This window comes from Sphaerodactylus townsendi, linkage group LG05 (assembly GCF_021028975.2).
Source record: "Sphaerodactylus townsendi isolate TG3544 linkage group LG05, MPM_Stown_v2.3, whole genome shotgun sequence".
NCBI classification, from domain to species: domain Eukaryota; kingdom Metazoa; phylum Chordata; class Lepidosauria; order Squamata; family Sphaerodactylidae; genus Sphaerodactylus; species Sphaerodactylus townsendi.
Genome location: NC_059429.1, coordinates 41,883,404 through 41,904,574, shown reverse-complemented (window position 1 = coordinate 41,904,574; position 21,171 = coordinate 41,883,404). Strand labels below are relative to the sequence as shown.

Sequence of the window (21,171 nt, the reverse complement as noted above, 5' to 3'; positions counted from 1 at the left end):
AGCTCAAGGAAATGGGGCAAGACAAACCACAAAAACAAAAAAGGGTAGGAGTGCCGGCTAAAAAAGGCACAAACAATCTGTGGCAGCAAGAGCCCCCTGCAAAACAGCTAGTTCGACCCTGAGGGGCAACGATGGTCTATCGGACCCCAGAAAACCTCATCCTCAACATGGATCACCTCCTGGGGGTAAAGTACCAGCACCTTTTCCCCAATTAGAGGTTGGGAGACCATCTTGTCCCTGCAATCTCTTTCAGCAAAAGTGAAAGAGGAAATGCTGTGTCTCCAGGCTGGTCATGCACCATCCAGCCCCATCTTAGGGGGTCATCGATCTCCCTCACCTACACCAGGTTCAGAAAAGGATTTTGCCACCTATGGAAGGAATTTACAATGCTGGTCCATTAAGGCAGCCATGAAGGCCTCTTCATCTGGAGCCAACACAGACAGCTCACTCTATCTCTTCCTTCTCAAAGGAAGAAAAGGAAGAGGGAGAATGTTTCTCAGGACAGGAGGAAGAACCATCAGCAAAACCGCCCACCAAACTTTTCAATGGGAAGAGTTTCTAATCCCTATTAGCAAAACCTATCGCTGCCCTTGACCTGACACAGGAACCAGGCAACTCTGATGGGAACAAAGGCCTTCACCAGGTGGTATAACCATAAAAAGATTAACCCACTCAATCCAGTGCTGGGGCAAATTTTAGGTTTCCTTTAGGAAGGAGTTGGGCAAAATCTCAAGTCTTCCACCTTAGACAGGTGGCAGAAATTGCTACAGTTTTATCAAAGGTAGCCAGAACACCCACATCAAAACATTCTTGTGTCCTGGTCTTCTTAAAAGGCATAGTGCAGTTCACACCTCCCACAGTTCACAAATTCCCATCCTGGAGGCTACAAAAGCTCCATTTGAGCCCTTAAGACAAGTCCCCCTGACGTGGCTAAAAATGAAGGTACTCTTTCTGATAGCAGTTATTTCAGCCAGGAGGGTATCAGACCTGGGAGCCCTTTTGGTCAGACTTGGGCTGTGTGTTTTTCACTAGGATAAAGTAGTCCTAAGACCAGCTTGACCTTCATTTCAGAGTTCAACTCCAGATTCCACAGGATGCAATAAATCCATCTTCCCTTCTTTTGCCACAAACTAGAACACCTAAGGAAAAATCCTGGCACACCCTAGATCTACACAAAACTCTAATGATATGCATTGAATACACATTTTCAATAAGGACCTCTGACTCCCTGTTCATCTCAATTACAGCTCCTAATAAAGGCAAGAAGATGTCCAGGGTAGCCATTAGCATTCCGATCTAGAAATCAACAAACACCAACCAACATAACTGCACATTTAGTTTGAATCATGGCCACTGCCCTAGGCAGCTGTCAGTGGAAGAGTTTTGCTGCACTGCTCATGTCCCTCAGTCTTCACATTCATGAGACTTTACTAGATGAATGCTACCTCCTCACCAGATGCAGCATTTGGAAGGAAGGTGTTACAGAAAGTTGTAGATGCATAAGAACTCCCAACCCACACAGTGATACACCACTTTTTGATGTCTCATGTTTGAAGATGCTCTCCCCTCAGAGCTTCAGTAATTGTTGAATCCCTACAAATATATGACAAAAAAATTATCTGGTTGCATAGCAAACTTTGTAAAAGCATCACGTCAATTCAGTAGTTGTCTCATCATAGAACTAATTAACCACCCAAATTCTGCTGTCACTATGCATAGAATGTTTTCCCAATATTTGAGGTTTTTTATTCCCTTTTTGCACACTTGAATTTAAAGTTAGGGTAGTAATGCAAAGAGCCTGGATCACTGCCCAAAGGACAAACAATGTCTTGGGTTGCCAATCTCCAGGTGGGTCCCTGAGATCTTTCAGAATTACAACTGATCCTCAGGCTATAGAGATCTGTTCCCTTAGATTGGAAAGGGTGTATGACAGACTCCACCCTCTCCAGATTCCACCCCTAAATTTCCCAGAATTTCCCAAGTTGGACTTGACAACTCTACCATAATTCAGTGGGATGATTTTTTTTAATGCAAAAGGACCCAGGTTTCGTCTTCATGATTTGCAGCTGAAAAAAAGTCGGATAGCAGAAGATGTGAAATATCTCTGCTTGAGACTCTAAGTCACTGCTAGTCAGAGTTGACAGAACTGACTCTGATACGCCTATGGTAAAACTCAGTTTAAGGCTCCTTAATGTGCCCAGTTCATCCCACTGATCAGCATGGCTGTTGTTTCACGCCTGTTTCATGAGCCATGGAATCAACTTTCTTGTGCTGTAAATGGCTGCTGTGGAGAGGTGAAAGCAGGGCAGATCCACAACAGGCTCTTTGGATCAAATGCAGGGTGAATGGTTTATTTTCCCTTTATAATACCATTAGAAAGTCAAATGTGGCTGGCTACATTACAGTGCTATATCCTCATGTTTAGTGAATGATTCCTGATCTACTGGGTCATGCAGTGAAGGAAGAAGCGTCAAAAATAATACCAAAGCAGGAGTAATATTGGTGGTAGTAATAGGCATTTTTTGTGAAGTAGTTTTCTCCTCAAGGAATGTTCAGCCCCTCAAAATCCCACTTTCCAAAAAAATGGTGGAGTGTAAAAATTTGGGTTTTCTGCTAGTTTTTATTTATTAAAAAGATTGGGTCTGTTTCCTACAGGAAAAATATCAGTGTTACATGAATCTGATGCTTAAAGAAATATTTTCAACAAATGAATTCTGCCAACTTCTCTGAACCTCCAGTAGCCTCTTTATCAAATGTGAATGTATAATGCAATGCAAAGATAGTTGTAGAAGCCTACTCATATATTATGAATAATGATGTTATGTAAATTGCCTAGAGTGTACTGTTGACTGCCTTGATGGGAGGAATTCATGTACTTTTAGAAGGAGAAAATCTTGTTGTTTTAACAGCTGCCAGATTTGCACTATTGATTTGATAAACATTGGGTTTGGATTCAAGCTTTGTTTTTTTTTGCCATCAGCGAAGACAATTTTTATTTTAACCTTCCCACTTCAAATCCCCCCTCCATCATTATAGGCAGGACACTGCTTAAGGGAGTGCAATTGGCTGTAGCAGGAGGGAATTCTGTTATTTTTTAAATAGTAAATTTATATTTCCCTTTTCCCCAAGGGAGTACATAGTTGCCTGGTCTCCACTATATTTTCACTGTAGTTGCCGTGATCATTCAGTCCCTTGTATGTGGGCAGTTAGGGATTTTGGCCAAACTCCTCCTTCACTTTCCTTCCTAATAAGTGATTTTCACAACCCAAAGGCCGTTCATATCTTACTGTAATACCATGCCCTGCCATCTGGTTGTAGCTGTCTTGCAGAGCCAGATGTGCATGGCTGACCATGAACATGAGTTTCCAGGCTAGCAAATATTCCCTGACAATATGGGAAGAAGCAATGGGAAGCAGTGACTCCCATGTTTCCATGGTAACACACAAAGGAGCCCAGAGTTGACATTGTTGACCCTTTCTTTGGCAAGGCAGTTATTGTATGCAGTAATGACTTCTGGATCAGCACCTTGGGGCCTTCTCTGTGTTTTAATTTCATTATAGGGAAAATTCTGTTCAAAATCCCAAAAGGAGAATTTTGACAAAGTTCAAGTTTTCAGGGGATAGCACATCCTTTTCAGGGGCTTTATAAGTCTGTATAAATGAAAGCTGGAGGAGACTTTGAAATCCATAACAATGGTCTATTACTCTGTTTTTTTAAAAAAATATTTTTTCTTTGGCATGTAATCCTGTTTAATTAGATTCCACTCTGATGTTTCAAGATTCCATAAACTGTAGTCTTTTCTACCAGCTGCTGAAGCAGGAGTTACTGTCTAAATGATATTCACAATGAGTATTTGGAAGGTTTACAATTATACCCTTGCTAATAAGTTGTGTTATTTTCCCCAACAATTTTAAGAGCTAATCTTCAGAAGGCATTTTAAAATTAGCTAAAATTCTGTCAGGAGATTTACAAAAATGGTTAGCATGAAGATAATTATGTCACAGTCCTTGGACTCCATCTCTGATTGTGTGCATAAATCAGAAAATGTCAGCTGTGTTTTCCCTTAATAATTATCTTTGCAGCAATATATTACAGTTTAAATTTCTGTTATAACTTTGCTATGGGCTTATAAAACACAAGGCAGTTGTTTCCTAAAGTTTTTTTTTGCTGATTAAATAATCCAAAAGACTTCCCAGAATAACAAGAGATTAGCATGTTTAACATTCTAAATATCAATAAGGAGATCAATAAAGGGTGGAGGAGCACATGCTGTGTTGAATTTTATAAAGCCTCTTTCCGAAGGCGACAGTTGTCTTTAGAGTGTAAGAGGCTGGCTTTGTAAGGCTTACATTTTCATGAGTGTTTTTAAATTTGAATGGCTTGGGGTTGACTGTATGGTACATTTCAGGGACAGATGGCTCCTTCTTGAAATTCAAACTAAGCATTCCAAATGAAACTTCTGGGTCTTGAGTGTTTTTAAAGTTTTAACTAAGGGAACCTATAGTGGGTGGCAAGTAAATAAAGAAACAAAAAATCAGCAGCATTATGTGTGAATATATTTATTTTAAAAAATCTACCCTGCCCATCCATCCTGTAAGGAGCTATAAAGTGGCTTACCCGCATAATTAAAAGGAATGTGAAACCTTTTGGGCTTTAGAGAGGCAACCACCTATTGAGGTGTGCTGGTGTAGCATATTAATTTATTTAGACGGACAATTTCAGGCAGCTTGTATAATAAACCCTAGGTTTTAATTCAACTGCCTATAGAACCACATTTGTTTTATATTGATAAAAAATTATGGATCAGCATCTTGGAATCACATCTATAGAGGAATTAAGTTGGACAATTAAGGGGTTCTGACTGGAAAAGGCTAGACAAAGTTAGGATACTAAAGGAATACATGGATTTTGGAGCGGTATTCAGGACCCCCTTTTTAAAAACAAGACAGCTCATTGACCTTTGCCCCAGGCCTGGCCTTACATACCAGAATAGTTTTTAATACTAAGAACTGGCATGGGGTGGGGCCATGGTAAGTGGTAGAGCATCTCCTTGGCATGCAGAAGTCCCAAGTCTGATTTGTTGGATTTCCAGTTAGAGGGGATAATTAAAGGTAGTAGTTAATGTGAAAGACCTTGGCCTAAGATCCAGGAGATCCACTGACAGTCATAGACAGATCAATGGCCTGACTGAGTATAAAGCAACTTTGTGTTCATGTGTCATGTGTTCATGTGTCATGAGCATCAAAAGCTCCAAAGAGTCTAAAATAAACATCATTTCTGTCTCTTGTGCCAGGGAAAAATCCTCTGGACAGATGAGTCAGAATGACGATGCAGGTTTGGATGATTTTTTCGTAGTGTGAAAAATGGTCATCTGCAGTGGTAATAATGCCAAATTAAAAAGCGAAAATGCAATGAAAATCTTGAACGTAGTAGAAACTTATTATTTTCTATTATAAGGGCAAATGAATCTGTATGGATAAAATAGGTTAGGAACAGCATTTAAATCCCAGCACAAGCATCTATAGGTTTATACGTATTGGAAGGAAATGCATTCCAAGCCAATGGAGCACAACAGCTAGCCCCATGTATGCTGAATGGATTTCATTGCTGAAATGATACCCATACATGGGTCAAATCATGTTTTGCTTTCCCAGGAAGCAAAAAACTGCTTGAAAGCAGATGCCCTGTGTACTTACTCAACAGTATTGATGATTTTCTATTTTTAGACTGCTATAGACATAGCAAATAATAAATTGGTTTGCATCTGCTTTTTAAAATTGCTGTTAACATGAGAGGCTGAGTGCCTGTTACATTGCCTCAGGATGCACTGGATCAGAATATTAATACAAACAGGTTAGGGACATATTCAGAATTTGGTTTTGTTTGTGGAAATAATTCCCGGGGGGAGGGGGTGTCAGGAAATTTTTTAACAACGTCTGTATGGCCAGTACCGGGGATCATAATGATGGGAGCAACCAGAAGGACAGGACAGTTGTGAATAGGCATGGGTCCACTGAGAGTATCTTTCCAAAGCATCCTGTGTGTGTGTGTGTGTGTGTGTGTGTGTGTGTGTGTGCACACGAGCGTGTGCATGCTCACTCCCGGGATGCTTTGGAAAGATACTCCGATCCATGCCTATTCACAACTGTCTTCTCCCTCACAAATGCAAACAATCTAGAATTGGCACCACTGGCCTTAATACTGAGGGGAATACATTGAAAAATCTGTAGTTGCATAAACTGCTACTTAGCACAATGTATTCTTCAGGAGAAATGGGTTATTCTCTTTAAGAAGAAGCTATTTTGCTTTTCTTTTTTGAACCATGTGTGATAATTTTATTTTAACTTTTTTTTGTCCTGCTACTAATTGCATTGAATGAAGCATTATGTTTAGGGTAGCTCTTTAGCAACTTGATAGGAAGGGAGCATGTAAATAATGCAAATAAATATACCAAGTTGCTGTTATAGGACAGTGGGATAGGAGAGCCATTTGCCTCAAAAGGAAGTATGGTAAACTGTAAACCCTCTGGGGTGGGAGAAAGATCTCAAATAAATAATTTTATTAGGAAAGATTGTGTGAAATAAATTCAAAGTTGATTTGTGTGGGTTCAGACTGTAGGATCTGCCAGCCCACTTTTTGCTGGTGAAAAAAAAAGGAGGGATCTCCTCTGGCCACTAAAAAAGTTATACTGAGGATCATTGGATCCATGTGGGATGGGGGCTGTGGTAAATAAGGAAATTAGGTGTGACCTAAATAAAACATTGGTTGAAGCCATTTCTCCGTGTTAGTTCATCTGGGTTATTTTCAAATGGAGGATATGCCTCATCATTAAAACCAGGAGTCCATGGCAGTCCACTCCTACCCATGGTTAATAACAATAGCATTTTTCCTTTTTAAAAAACTTTATTTCATATTTATATCCCAGCCTACTCTAAAAAAATAACAGGCTCAGCACAGTGAACAGCATCATCATCACAATTACAAAAAATATACAATAAAATATTTAACTACTTTCCAGTTTGAAACCACATCATGTACATTGCAGCAACCTGCTGACCTAAAAACAGCAGCTTCCCAGGTAATAAATATTGGAGGGGACCTCCAGAGGGGACCTCCTTAGTTTAAATTCATTGCTCCAAGGAACTCTCCCCCACTTGCCAGTTTTTAATATATCAACAGGGGCAAAAAGAAGAAAAAATAAAATGGAAGGAAAAGGAAAGGGGGAAGGACAAAAGAAAAAAAAGAAAGGATAACAAGTGGGGTAAGAGGGGTCAAGTTTGATGTCAAACCCCTGGCTCACTTAATTGAATGTTTGGCATTTAATTTCAGTTTTCAAGGCCTTGTAGAACTTTACCATGTCCCACAGGGCCTGGATCTCAAATGGTAAAGAGTTCCACCATGTTGGGGCCAGGAGCAAACAAGCCCTGGCCCTAGTCAAAACCATCCAGATATCCTTCGGCCAGGGATTTCCAGCAGATTAGAATTTGAGGAGCAAAGAGTCCTCCAGGGGTGATATCAGGAGATGTGGCCCCAAAGTAATGAGGGCCCGATACTTCTCAAGGCTTTGAAGGTCAATACCAACACTTTGAACCTGATCCAAAACTCAACAGGTAGTCAGTGCAGTTGGAGAGCACTTGCATTATGTGTGATTGCATTGTTGTCCCAGAGAGGACTCTGGCCACCACATTCTGAACTACTTGCAATCTCCAGAGCAACTTCAAAGGAAGCCCAGCGCAGAGCAAATTACAGTGGTCTAGTTTGGAGGTGACTGTCGCATGGATCACTGTGGCTAAATCGGGACTTGACAAGTAGGGGGTCATCTGCTTTACCTGGTGGAGATGGTAAAATAATTTGATTGATTCTGTTACCTGGACCTCCATATTTAAGGAGGCATCCAGGATCACACCCATTCTGTGGACTGTGGGTGTCAGTGTCAAAATCACCCCATCCAATTTTAACAGCCAGTCTCCTTCGATCAATTCTCCCCGCCTTCAAAGGATTTAGTTTCAGTCTGTTCTAACACAACCATTTCTCAACGGCCTCCAGGCACCCAGCCAGATACTCTGGGCAGTTTCTGGCTTGCCTTCCATTAACAGATAGAACTGGGTATCATCAACATACTGGTGACATCCTAGCCCAAAGCTCTGAACCAGCTGTGCAAGGAGTCACATATAGATGTTAAATAATAGAGACAATAGGACTGCTCCCTGGGTTCCTGGCAATCTACAGGATGCCAAGTGGACAACCTCCTCTGTCCTCAGTTCCAAAGGAATGAGGTTAGCCTTCCCTTTAACTCCGGAAACAGCAAGGCAGGAGGTCGATAGATCATGATTGACCATATCAAACACTGCTGTAAGGTCGAGTAGTAACAGCAGTGTCAATCCACTTCTGTCCAACTGGTCATCCATGGGGACAACCAGCACAATCTCCTTCCCTTGGCTGGGGTCAAAAACCTGACTGAAATGAGTACAATCCTGAGTTTTCATCCAAGAAGATCTGTACCTGTGTTGCCACTGCTTTTTCAACTAGCTTTCCCAGAATCAGTAAGTTCAAAATGAGGCTGTAGTTGACCAGTATCTGAGGTCAGATCCTGAGGTAACAATGGTTTTTTCAAGAGTGGTTTCACCACTGTCATCTTTAGTCTTAGGACTACCATATACAACCGAGTATCAAAGTGTGATTTTTACATCAAGCCTTAAAATGATGGTCAGTGAATGAAGAGGAGAACGGGTTCTCAGTGATCTCTTTTTACAGCATTAGAAATGCTATTTAAATTCCCGAAATCCTAAGCACATGGGAGGAGTCAGTGCTGAGGTTCTTCCTTCCCAAGTCAGCATTGTTTGTGTTGGGAGCGGAGGCAATGCTGATGGCTTACAGATCTATAGCATAGAGTGCAGCGTTTCCTGTGTCCTGAAGGTAAAGTATGTGTGTGTTGTGGGGTGGTAGATAATGTGATACAATGTTAAGCCCTTGTCTGCAGTTAAAATGATAATAGAAGAAGCTCCTGTAGATTTAATGAGATTAGAACTGTGCCTTCTGTTTAAATTCTCAGATTACACTGAAGCATGCTGAGACAAACAAGCAGTGGTAGGTACCTTTTAAAATATAACAGCTAGTAGATAGCTGAGTTTTATGGGCACAGGTTGAAATTCACAAGTTGCTTCTAAAGTAGAGAAAAGGTGTAAAGAAAACTACAGTTATCTTTGATAAAAGTTTAAATGGAGGGGAATTTTAAGAAGCATGTCATGTACTGAGTCAGTGAGATGCTAAGTCAATGAAATCGGGCTAGTGACAGTTCTTTTAGACCTCCTTCAGCTCCACTTACATCACAAGGTGCCTGCTGTGCAGAGGATAAGGAAGGCAATTGTAAGCCTCTTTGAGCTTCCATAAAGGAGGGAAAAGCAGGGTATAAAACCAACTCTTTTTCTTCATGACCTAGTGACAGGCCCTACTGTGGTGATGCTAATAGGTGTGAAAAGAGAGATTTGTAGGATTACCCCCATGGTCTCATATACAGAATATAAATAGAGTCTGTCCCCAACAACATACTACCTCATTTCTTGGAGAGGATCTCCCTTGGAACAGAATGCTTTTATTGTTATAAAGGATCTGAGAACTGCCAGTATGGAGTTTTACACTCTGCTTCTAACAGTGGTCAGCAAATGCTCAGGAAATTTCAGAAGCAGACCAAGATATGTTTTTTTAAAATGTCACATGTCTGCCAATGTATGCCGCTTCTGTCCATTAAGTAAATCAGCTTATAAAGTTTTGTACACTGTAAAGTGACTTTTATGTCAACTTCTTCTTAATTATCTGATTTTTAATGTTAATGTTCTTTTCTGGCCTGTGAACCAACCACCACTTCTAATGAACTACCCCTCCCTTCCCCTCCCCCCACCTGCAATTACTTTTGACTTTGTAATGGTCTCCCTTTTGTATTTGCTATGCTATCACAACACTCTTTGAATTGTTTGGTTTGGTATCATGCGGCGTTACACAACTGTTAAGAGAGATAAGATATAAATACTGTATAATTATTCCATCACTGTTGAAACTTTTAGACCTTATCAAGACCCATAGGAAACAGCTTGGCAGAAAGCCACCAAAAATACCTCCTCCCCAGTGCTTGCATTTTCATTTTCTACTTTAATTGCTACTAAAAACTAGGAATTAATTACTTTTTATCTATTTGTCTTGGTCGTGTCATAGAAGCAAAGCAGACATGACAATAAATGTATTGCAGCTGCTGCCAAACACCTCCTTTCCCCAAAGAAACCTTTCCATGTGTTCTGATATAACAACACTTCCCTCTTATGTCTGCCCCCACTCCACATCACCCACTGCTTATGATGGGAAAAGCAGACTGCTGTTATCTTCAGAACATGATATATTCTGCTGTACATTATGGAGCGGAGAAGGGTGGGAGAAGCTACATTCACAGTACATTTATAATCAACTTTAATTGGCCCATACTCAAAGTGTTTGTTTATTTTGTGTATTCTTCTGTGAACTGCTCTTTGTTTGATGTATTCCTAGAAATATTTTTTTTTCTGTTCTAGTTTTAATGCTAAGTTTTAAGGGCAATTATCAATACCCCAAATTTTCTCAATGTCAGGCATTCATATGCTAAAATACTACCTCTACTACAATTATTTTTCTAACGTGTTTTCATTTGCACAATTTAATTGTTTAGCTACATTTTCTTGCTGTGGCATCCAAACTTTGCCCTATAAGTCCTTTCTTCAGAAACGAGAAACCAAGCAAATTTGTAATTTCCCCAAAAGAAGAACATTCTTGAAGGAATATAGCAGGCATCCTCAAAAGCAGATGTCAAGAGGAGTGGAGGTTCAAATGTGAAATCTTTGGACAATCCTGGAATTGCAGTCAATCTAACACAACTCATATTATGCTCTGCTCAGGAATAGTCCAGTCAGGCATGGTTTGGGAAGTTCATATAACTCCAAAGACCATGCCATGTAACCAGCCACAAGCAATGGTTGAGGGTGTAATCACAAGCAGAATGCAATTGGCCATTAAACTTCCTGGCAACTGCCAGCCCTGTTGGTAAACCCATCAGATATTATCCCATTATCAAGCATTATCACACTGCAGTGGAAGCAGTAGGAACGAGGGAGAGAAAATATTAGCTCTGGCAGGGCTTTGTACGTCCCCTTCATTGGCAGTGTTTGGTCCAGGGAATTTCTCTGTTCTTTCATTTTTTTGCGGGGGGAGGTGGGAGGTTATTTTTGGAACAGTAATACTGGATAAAAGTGAAGTTTAAAAACTGAGCCAACAATTTTGGCTATCGGGTGTAGTGAGATCTGTACCTTTGAGAATAAGTGCATTTAAGAGCCGTGCTTTTAAGAATCACTAGATGAGCAGACTTAAGAGAACCAGGCCTGGAGAGTTCTCAACAGGAAAACTGTGGACCAAAGAAGCAGTACTTCCTTATATATAAACAGAATAATGTGAGGAGACCCCTTTGTGAGCTCACTGTGCACTAAAAAGCCTACGAAGAGCTGTGAGGTAAGCATTCTATATGTATGGGCCACAGTGCAAGTGTAGAAATGTTCCTCTGCTTAGTGGAGATTTAAATACACCTCCCTCTTTTGAAAAGGTTTCTACATTTTTCTGCAAGCTTGGGGAATCCATTGGGTCTGCAGAAGAATATATTTCATCTCAATATGACCCCATTCTCTGGCTCTATTGATTGGCATGAGATCAAGTTCAGCATTAGATATTGGATAATATTCTACTATCACCTAATTATTAAAATTACTTCTTGTTTTAGTCTCTAGAGAATTTTTTTCTTTGGGTAATTTTGGGAATTCTTTATGTTCTAGACCATGACTGTTGAACTCATTTGTTACGAGGGTTGGATATGACATAAATGTGACTTATCACCTTTTTAAAAGATAGGGACAGTGATAGAGGGAATTAATCCACTTTTGGTCCACCAGTGAAGCAGGGCACCTAAGATGGGGGTCCGCCAATCACTATAAACAATTCAGGTAAAAGACAGTCTGGACCAGGTGCTTTGTGTCTCTTTAGCTGGCAAATAAGACTTTCAACCTCCTGGGGGGTTACTGGGGACCAATCATATCCAGTTGGAGCCTCAGTCAGATCTTTATTAACTGCAATGTGACATTACAAACAGGACGAGCCAGGTTTTAGGGGGGGGGGCTGTCTTGGCTGGCCCCAGAATAGCACTGCGGAAGTACCTGGACTGGCTTGCAGGTTGAAGTGATTGACTTGACTGATTTGCAGGTTGAAGTGACTGACTTGAGAAAGCTTATGAAGCCTGAGAACCAACTGAAGCAACCCACTGGGCTCGCAGATTGGGAACGGGGGCAAGGTTGCTTAGCTGGCTTGTGGACCTGATAAACCCCCTAAAGAGGTCAGATCTGACTCCTGGGCTGCATGTTTGACACCCCCGTGCTCGACATTTATGTTCTTTTGCATTTTACTGATGACTTTGTACTTGTTTGCATCCACAGTTGTGAGTACATGTTAATAATTGTGTATCATTGTGTAGTGCTAGATCTACCTTTGGGATGCTGTGAGTACAGAAAGAAGGGCATTTCCTTGTTCGCTTTATGAAGGAAGTATGATAGATTGTTGTTGGGGAAAAGAATAAAAATGTGAAACTAAGCAAAGGACACTGCTAATGTGTGGTTTATTTTTTTAATGGCCTTGCAGATTCCTTGCAAAAAGAGATGAAAGAAAGGATTCCTTACACAGGCTTGCTTCAATATCCTTTGCTGATTTGGTAATTATGTCTTAGCAGTATCACTAGAGTAGCATGATGTTTAATGGTGTATATTAAAATGTCTGTAGCATTATCTCAAAAGTTATAACAAGCTAATTTTGACGTTAGCTGGACAAATTGATAAGGCCTTTTTAATAAAGTGATATAAAGAAACTGGGGTAATTATTTTTCATTCATGTTTGTCTTTTTAAAGAACTGAGCTATCTGTCATAATTTCACAATAGCCATAGACAGGGCATCATTAGGCAGTGGATGCAGGATTGGCAGAGAGGGTGACATTATGTAAATACATATGCACTATCCTCTTTTAGACAGAACACATTAGCAAGAAGTGTTGGACAAAGTATCTCAATATTATAAAAAATCCTAAAACACCAATAGAGAAATACAATGAAAGAAGATTGATTAACATTTCTTGATTCCTACATTAAAGACTGTAAAGAGAAATTTTTTGGTGCTGTCAAACAATTAAAGAATTTTTACAGTGCAGTCCTAAGAAAGAAACTCATGTCTAAGCCCACTGATTTCAGTAAACAACTCTGCTTAGAATTGCACGGTTAGTTGATGAATCTTCTGACTTTTAATCAATAGATTGACCACATTAAACTCACATATTTCCAAAACCTCAATATTAATGTATGTTTGAAATGGTGAAAGTTATGCAAGTCAGAATTTAATAAGCCAAAGCTTACGGGTTTTCAACTGATATGACCAAAGTGGTTTCATCCCCCCTCCCCCAAAAAGTCTGAAACCAGTGTAAATTGATCCACGTCAGTGATGGTGACCCAAATTGCAACCCAAACCCCACTTATTTATTGCAAAGTGCCAACCTGGCAATTTAACCTGAATGCTGAGGTTTTCGATTAGAAAAAACTGTTTGGCTCCCTCTTCCTCTGCCCTACCCACTCGAGCAGGGGCCAGTCTACTGTAGCCTCCAGCAAATCCCACGTGCACCACTCTATGCCTCTCTAGCATCTCTGCCTCCTCTCTCCCCCCCCCCCCCGGCAGCAGCCAACTGGAGCACAGGCACCAGCCCCGCCAGCCGAGTCTTCCCTGCTCACTGTGGTGTGTGCATGTTGTGCTCAGTGGCCCAGGTCAGCCTAGATGTGTGTGTGTGTGGGGGGGTGATTTTCTGCTCCCCACATGACGAACTCTGTGTGTGTGCCCACAGAGAGGGCTCCGAGTTCTACCTCTGGCACCTGTGCCATAGGTTCGCCATCACTGATCTAGGTAATCACTTTAGATTAAGAAGACATGAAACCAAGATCCTTACCCAAAAATGAAATATTGAAAAATGAAAGATGTCAAGTGAAAGCGCATTTCAGGATTTATTGTGCTACAACTTCATTAAGAGAAGGTGTGACTGCCACTAAAGCCTTCCACAATGAGGCAGGTTGTTTAAATCAGGGGTCTCCAACCTATGGCCCTTTGGATGTTCATGGACTATGATCCCCATCAGCCCCTGCCAGAATGGCCAGTTGACAGAAGCCACATAAATTGTAGTCCATGAACACCTGGACGGTCATAGATCGGAGACCTCGGTATAGCTCCTTACAAGTCTGGTTTCAGGTCTGGTTATGGGACTGAAACAGCTTTGGTTTCTCAGGTGGATAACTTGTGCCAGAGGTGGACACAGGGACTGCTACTTTGTTGATTCTCCTGGACCTCTCAGTTGCTTTAGAAACTTTCAGTCATGGTATCCTGGGCCATAGTAGTGAATTAGGATTTCTTCACCACCATTACCAACATGGAATGAGCCGTAAAACTAATTGGATTAACCTAGAATCTTTTGCTTCGGTTTCTTTGATATTCTTTTCTACAATTGTGAGCAGGCTTCACCTGTGGGATAGAGAGCTTAGGGGTGACTAACTATAGGGGCTGTCATAGATTAACAAGGGCTTCAAAAGATTTCAACAAGATGTATTGTGTGGACATTTTTCCTCAAGCCTCCCTTTCCATTCTCACTGTGGCAAGTGACACCATTTCTAGCATGGCTTTTAATTTGCTTTGTGGCTAGAGCAGGCAGATTTGCCAGTAGGCACAGCTTTGCCACAGACTTTTTCCCTCTGCCCACGGCCTCGTGGCGCCCTCCCCACACTTACTTTAACAAATGGAGCAGGCTTCAGAAGAGGCCTGCCTGTGTTCCCTTCCAGGCTGAAATGGCCTGCTGGGAACTACATTTCCCAGGAGACCCTGGGAAATGTAGTTCCCACCAAGTCGTTTGAAGCTGGAAGGGAACAGAGACAGGCCTCTTCTGAAGCCTGCTCCGTTTGTTAAAGTAAGTGTGGGGAGGGCGTCACGAGGGCGGGGGGAGGGCACCGAGCAGGAACTCCCTCTGCTCCAGGGAAAAGGTGGCTGCCTTCCCCTGGGGCAGAGGGGGAATGGCAGTGGCGCCCTGCTCTGTGCCGCTAGCTGCTGCATTTCCCAGCCTCGACTTATACACGAGTCAAAACGTTTTCCCAGTTTTTTGTGGCAAAACGTGGTGCTTCGACTAATACTCAGGTCAACTTATACACGAGTATATATGGTATCTGTTTTGAGAAAGGTCTTCTTAAAGAATAAAGACCATACATTTATTAAAAAGGACCCCTTGCGCCTTATTTGTCAGCTAATTGCCTATCACTCCTGTTACTCTTTTTTAAATTGGTCATTTCATATCCAAGTAGATTCAGGTGGAGTCTAGTTATTATTTAATCATTTGGAGAATTAGTTTATCACCATTGCTGATCTGCTCAAGGTGGCTCACTGATAAAACTGTGACAGCAATGAAAATTATATCAACAAGAACAAATAAAAATGAAATATATTAAATCAGTATCAATAAAAACATTACCAATAAACTAGCCATCAAGCCCGATTATAAAAGCATTTAAAACAGAGCAGTCTAAAATGATGTTAACAACAGCCTATATGTTAGGAGCCAACCAGGACATTTTAAAAGGATGGAACCCGTTTGGTAAAAGCCTGAGGGTTTTTAAAAAAATAATTTGGTCTGGCACCTAAAGAGAGTATGATAGGATAGAAGGGTTGTGGACATGGGACCATTTGAAGAGGAATAGCTGAGGGTACAGAAATTTATTTTTGCAGTCCTTATGCCAATCTTAAACTTCATATATTCTAGTGTCTTTGCAAAAGTGCACTGCAGTGGAATGACATATCAACCAACATTTTATCTAAGAAAATAGGGAAACTGACCTTAAAATATTTAATTTTAGCAGTCCATGAACTACTACATTTATGATATTACAAAGAGACCATGTGATTTCTCTGGGGATAATAATAAGCAAAACATAATATGTTATCAATCCAGAACAGGAAAAGTTTATTACTCATTTCTGAGCACTAATAGTACTTCCTTGATTCTATAATGTTTACGGCCATTGTACCGATATTAGAAACAATTCTGTAGTGCGCGTGAAATCATTAATGCACAGTTGCACCTGTTTCATGCTCTACTGAAGTCCAGGAAAATGTCACTCTAGAAAGTCAAACCTTGGAAATTCCCAGAAGAGAAGTTACTTCGTGTTTAAGTACTATGCCTTTATGTATTATTGTTAAACATCTGTTCCTCCTCCATCAGGGTGCTGGGTTTTGTTTTTTAGCTGAAAAAAGTGGACTCAGTTATTACTACCAACTTTTACAGGTATGTAACTAGCGGAATTTTGGATCGTCCAGTCCATCTAATCTTTGTCAGTTTAAAACCATGTATACTTTTTAAATGTGCTGGTTATCTTCATTCTGTATTGTGATGGATTGTAGGACGACTGTATTGGGTTTCAAACTGGTTTATTTACATTTAACAATATGAACTAATTGAATAGTGAACAGATAACAGAAGCTCTCGGTCTTACTCTCTGAGGTCTCAGTTCCAACAGCTTTTCCTGAGTCTCTTAACTCTGTCCATTAATTCAAACTGCTAAAGACACACATCACCACACTATGTGGTAAAAGTATATAACTTTAGCTACTCAGCCTGATGGCATCTCCTTCATCGTTACACCTACTGCAAAAAAAGATAACACACATTTCTTCTTCTGTCTTGGTTTGTGTGTGGGACGGGGAGCAAAGCATATTGGAGGAAATTGTATCTTTCACGTTATAGACTGTTGATAAAGAGGATTGCCATGGCAACCATATCATAAGCTTCATGCTTACTTTGTGCTGAGTTCACAGTGTCATTTTTAATTACTCCTATGCAATTAAAAGCAAAAATGAGTAATTTGTGTGAATATGTAATCAATATAATCAGCTATGTTTGCATTGAGTGTGAATATGGGCAATTTATCCAACTAAAGTGGAGGCTTTACCCAACTTGGAAATGCCGTTTTTTAATGTGGATTCTCCTGTTTTCTTTTGATTTTTTTTATTATTGCAGAACTGTGAGAAGCTGGAAAATAATTTTGACGACATCAAGCACACGACTCTTGGTGAGAGAGGAGCACTTCGAGAAGCAATGAGGTAAGTCTGGGTCACCATAGCAACAGTCACAGATGTGGTAAAGAAAGAGTCATTCTTCATTATTGGGGGAACAAATGAGTTCATTGCCACCATTCAGCTCTATTCTCTAAGGTATTAATTTGTCAGCGGAGAGGCTTCCCTTGAGGCTGTACTTGGGTTTTGAAGCTGCGTGAATGCTAAGCCTCTCTGCACAGTAAAAAACGTAAATGTTTAATTTGTTACTAAAAATGCTTAAGGGGTCCCTTGTTTTATATTTATAATAAGCTGTATGAATAACTGAAAATTGTTCATCTGAATTGTGCAAGTATTAAAGAAAATAGTGCAATGGGGTTTTTTCTTCAGCAAGGCAGTGTATGCTCCTAATTTGTATTTAATTTTCACTATATAGCTGCCTGTGTAATTTCTTTTTCTATTAGACTTTAATGGGATTAGACTACTGTATGTTAAAATGAATGACCTCGTCCTTTCGAATAAGAATACTTTTTCTCATTTTCCATTTTTATGATCCCAGTACTTCATACAGTTCTTCTTATATTATATACTCAGAAGTCCCAAGACCTAGAATTCAGCACATTCATACAGGGTAATAGTGCTGCAGTTTACACCAGAGTAAAATATACCAGTGCAAATGCTTTCAAATGGCATATTCGCGGGTACTGAAGCTATTATGTGAACTAAGTGCCATTTCTGACATTCCAGATCTGTGATACTATTCAGGTATCCCTGTTTGCTTGCAGCACATACTGTGTGACTTGGTATAGACATGATTTCCATGATTTTCAAACGTTTGTTACCATTGTGTCTGCCACGATGTACCTACCTATAGATGTGTAACTTTGGTCTGGATGCACAACATGGAAAAGCTCTTTACCACCTGAGGCTGTGGCACTGTGGAAGAGCCTCTACTTTGCATTCAGAATGTTCCAGGTTCAGTCCCCAGCATCTCTATTTCAAAAGATCAAGCAGTAGGTGATGTGAAGGACCTATGCCTGAGATCCTAGAAAGTCTCTGCCACTTTGAATAGTCCTGCTGATCTTGACAGACCAATGGTGTGATTCAATATGAGCCAGCTTCATGTGCTCATTTGACTTTCTTTCCCTCATGCCTGGACCTTTGAGTCAGGCCTGGTCTTACCATTCTTATTGTGGAGACCTATTTTAAGCAACTGAGCAAGAACAGCATGGTCTATGTAGGCCTCTTGAGGAAATCTTAGATCCTAGGACCAACTTTGGAATTCTTAATATCCAAGGAACCTCCTCCTTCCCTGCATAGGTGGGGCCAGACCCTTGTTTCCTGAGCTGAAGTATCTGCAACAGGAAGAAGCCTCTAGAACATTTATTGGGGCTTCAAAAAAAGATAGGCCTATACCGACTTTCCATCTTGTGAGTTCTGAGACAGTGGTTTATCTTTAAAAAATCAGTTTATTTAAAAACTAGTTGCTATATTAAGTTACAGTGGTTAAAAAAGATGCACTGGAAATTAGTGTAAAAAGCTGGACATGCAGCTCCTTGAGAATATGACACCATTTGTAAATCTGTCCATCTTTGGGATCCATCTTTGCTTAGCTTTCCTCTGGCCTTTGTTGTTAAAATAAACATTTCTTTGCAAACCTTATAAGAATGATACTCATTCAGTGACTCAGGAACCACATGGGGCTCTTTGACATGGCACCTGTGGCTCCCCCATATGACCAGTACATTTTCTGGGAAAGTAGGCGAGGCCACTTACCTGGTTGGGCTTGTGGTTGACAGGTGGTTCCCACCTTGAAATAGCTACTGGAGCAGTGGTTCTCAACCTTCCTAATACCGTGACCCTTAAATACAGTTCCTCATGTTGTGGTGACCCCCAACCCTAACATTTATCCATTTTACACATGGAGAACACTGATGCAGAGAGTCTTAGGCGACCCCTGTGAAAGGGTCGTTCGACCCCCAAAGGGGTCCCGACCCACAGGTTGAGAACCACTGTACTGGAGGATGGTAAGCTGCAAGTCTCTCTGAGTGGCAAGTTTCATGCAGAGTATGAAATTAAAGTTTCTGTCCTCTCCAGCAATATGCCACTTTTATCTGTAGCCTCTATACTTTTATCCCAGTACTTGGGCTGCAGCCAGGAGAAGTGTATGCTAGTCACAGAGAAGAGGCAGTACAATCACCACAGCAATGTCACAACAAAAGAACAAGCTAGCAACAGTTGGGTGGTGTTGGGTGGTGGTGGTTTTACTTTCCTTTCTCTATGACCATCCCATTATTTTTTAGGTACCTTGACAATCTTACTTTCTTACCCGAGATGCTGAGGAATGAGAAGGTAGAGAAAAAAGCTGTTTCCCTCACCTCAAGATACACACAGGTTGGCTAAGATTCAATACTAGTGGGAGAAACAACCGTAAATGTCCAGAAATAACCTGGTTATTAAAACCAATTACAGTTATATATTTAAAATCAATAGTGAGTGGGTGTGTTTGGTCATCTGATACACAGGAGGAACGATAGCCAGATGTGTACCTGCCAGAGGGACATGTCTGGTCACCAGGGACGTAGGTATAGATTTTTATGGGGGGGGGGTTCAGGGTGGGGCCACACCCCCACCCATCCCAGGGCATGGCCACGCCTCCCCAAGCCCCGCCCCTGCCCTAGCAGTTATAAAAGCAGCTCTCCGAGGTCGGGGATGGCAGACTCCCCTGCCCTGCCCTCCCCTGCCCCTCCCCTCTGGGCTGAGGCATAGAGGGAAAATGGAGCCTGGTGCAAAATCTGAGTTTTCTGCCTTCTCACCGGGCAGCCACAGCTGTGATGGGAATTCATCTTTCAAACAGCATCACTTTCAATGGTGTTTTAACTAGATCCACCTTAAAAGGGAGAATCTGAGGGTCCCTAGTTAAACAACATTAGAAAGTGATGCTTTGTTTGGGGTGGATTATCCCCACCCTGAGAGAAACAACAGCATACAGCTTTCGATGTGGCGTAGTGGTTAAGACCAGGTGCAGTCTAGTCTGGAGGAACCAGGTTTGATCTCCCCTGCTCTGCCACTTGAGCTGTGGAGGCTTATCTGGGGAATTCAGATTAGCCTGTGCACTCCCACACACGCCAGCTGGGTGACCTTGGGCTAGTCACAGCTTTTCGGAGCTTTCTCAGCCCCACCCACCTCACAGGGTGTTTGTTGTGAGGGAGCAAGGCCAAGGATATTGTAAGCCCCTTTGAGTCTCCTACAGGAGAGAAAGGGGGGATATAAATCCAAACTCTTCTTCTTCTTCTAAATCTGAGGACCTCAGATTCTCCCTTTAAATCCATGCTGAAGGGGTGGATTTAAAAGGAGAATCTGGGGAAATTTTGGGGGTGCCTGCTGTCAGGGGTGCAATGGTTAAGCTAGCAGCACCAAACTTTCAGGGTATCTTTAGGAGTCTCTCCTAATGATACCACCCAGGTTTGGTGAAGTTTGGTTCAGGGGGTCCAAAGTTATGGACCCTCAAATTTATGGACCCCATCTCCTAAGCTCCCATTGGAAACAATGGGGGATGGGGGCACCCCCTTTGGGAGTCCATAGGTTTGGACTCCCTGGACCAAACTTCACAAAACCTAGGTGGTATCAATAAGAGACTCTCCCGATGATCCCTCCCAGGTTTGGTGAAGTTTAGTTCAGGGATGTCCAAAAGTTATGGACCCTCAAAGATGGTAGCCTTCATCTTCTATTAGCTCCCCATTGAGCAAACAATGGAGGATGGGAGCCACTCCACTTTGAAGTCCCATAGCTTTTCGGACCCCCCCTTGACCTCAAACTTCACAAAACCTGCGGTGAGTGATGAATCAAGAGACTCTCCTGATAATGCATCCCAGGTTTGGTGAAGTTTGGTTCAGGGGGTCCAAAGTTATGGACCCTCAAAGGTGTAGTCCCCATCTTCTATTAGTTCCCATTGGAAATAATGGAGGATGGGGGCACCCGGGTAGTATCAT

The 21,171-nt window shown here is 41.4% G+C and overlaps 1 protein-coding gene across 1 annotated transcript in view; it reads left to right on the top strand.

Moving 5' to 3' along the window:
• DPYD (dihydropyrimidine dehydrogenase) overlaps nt 1-21,171 on the top strand; it is a 652,845-nt gene that overhangs the window by 76,438 nt on the left and 555,236 nt on the right. The window contains exon 3 of the mRNA XM_048497540.1: nt 17,145-17,227. Coding sequence (XP_048353497.1) covers nt 17,145-17,227 — 83 coding nt within the window. The remainder of the gene's footprint in view (nt 1-17,144; nt 17,228-21,171) is intronic.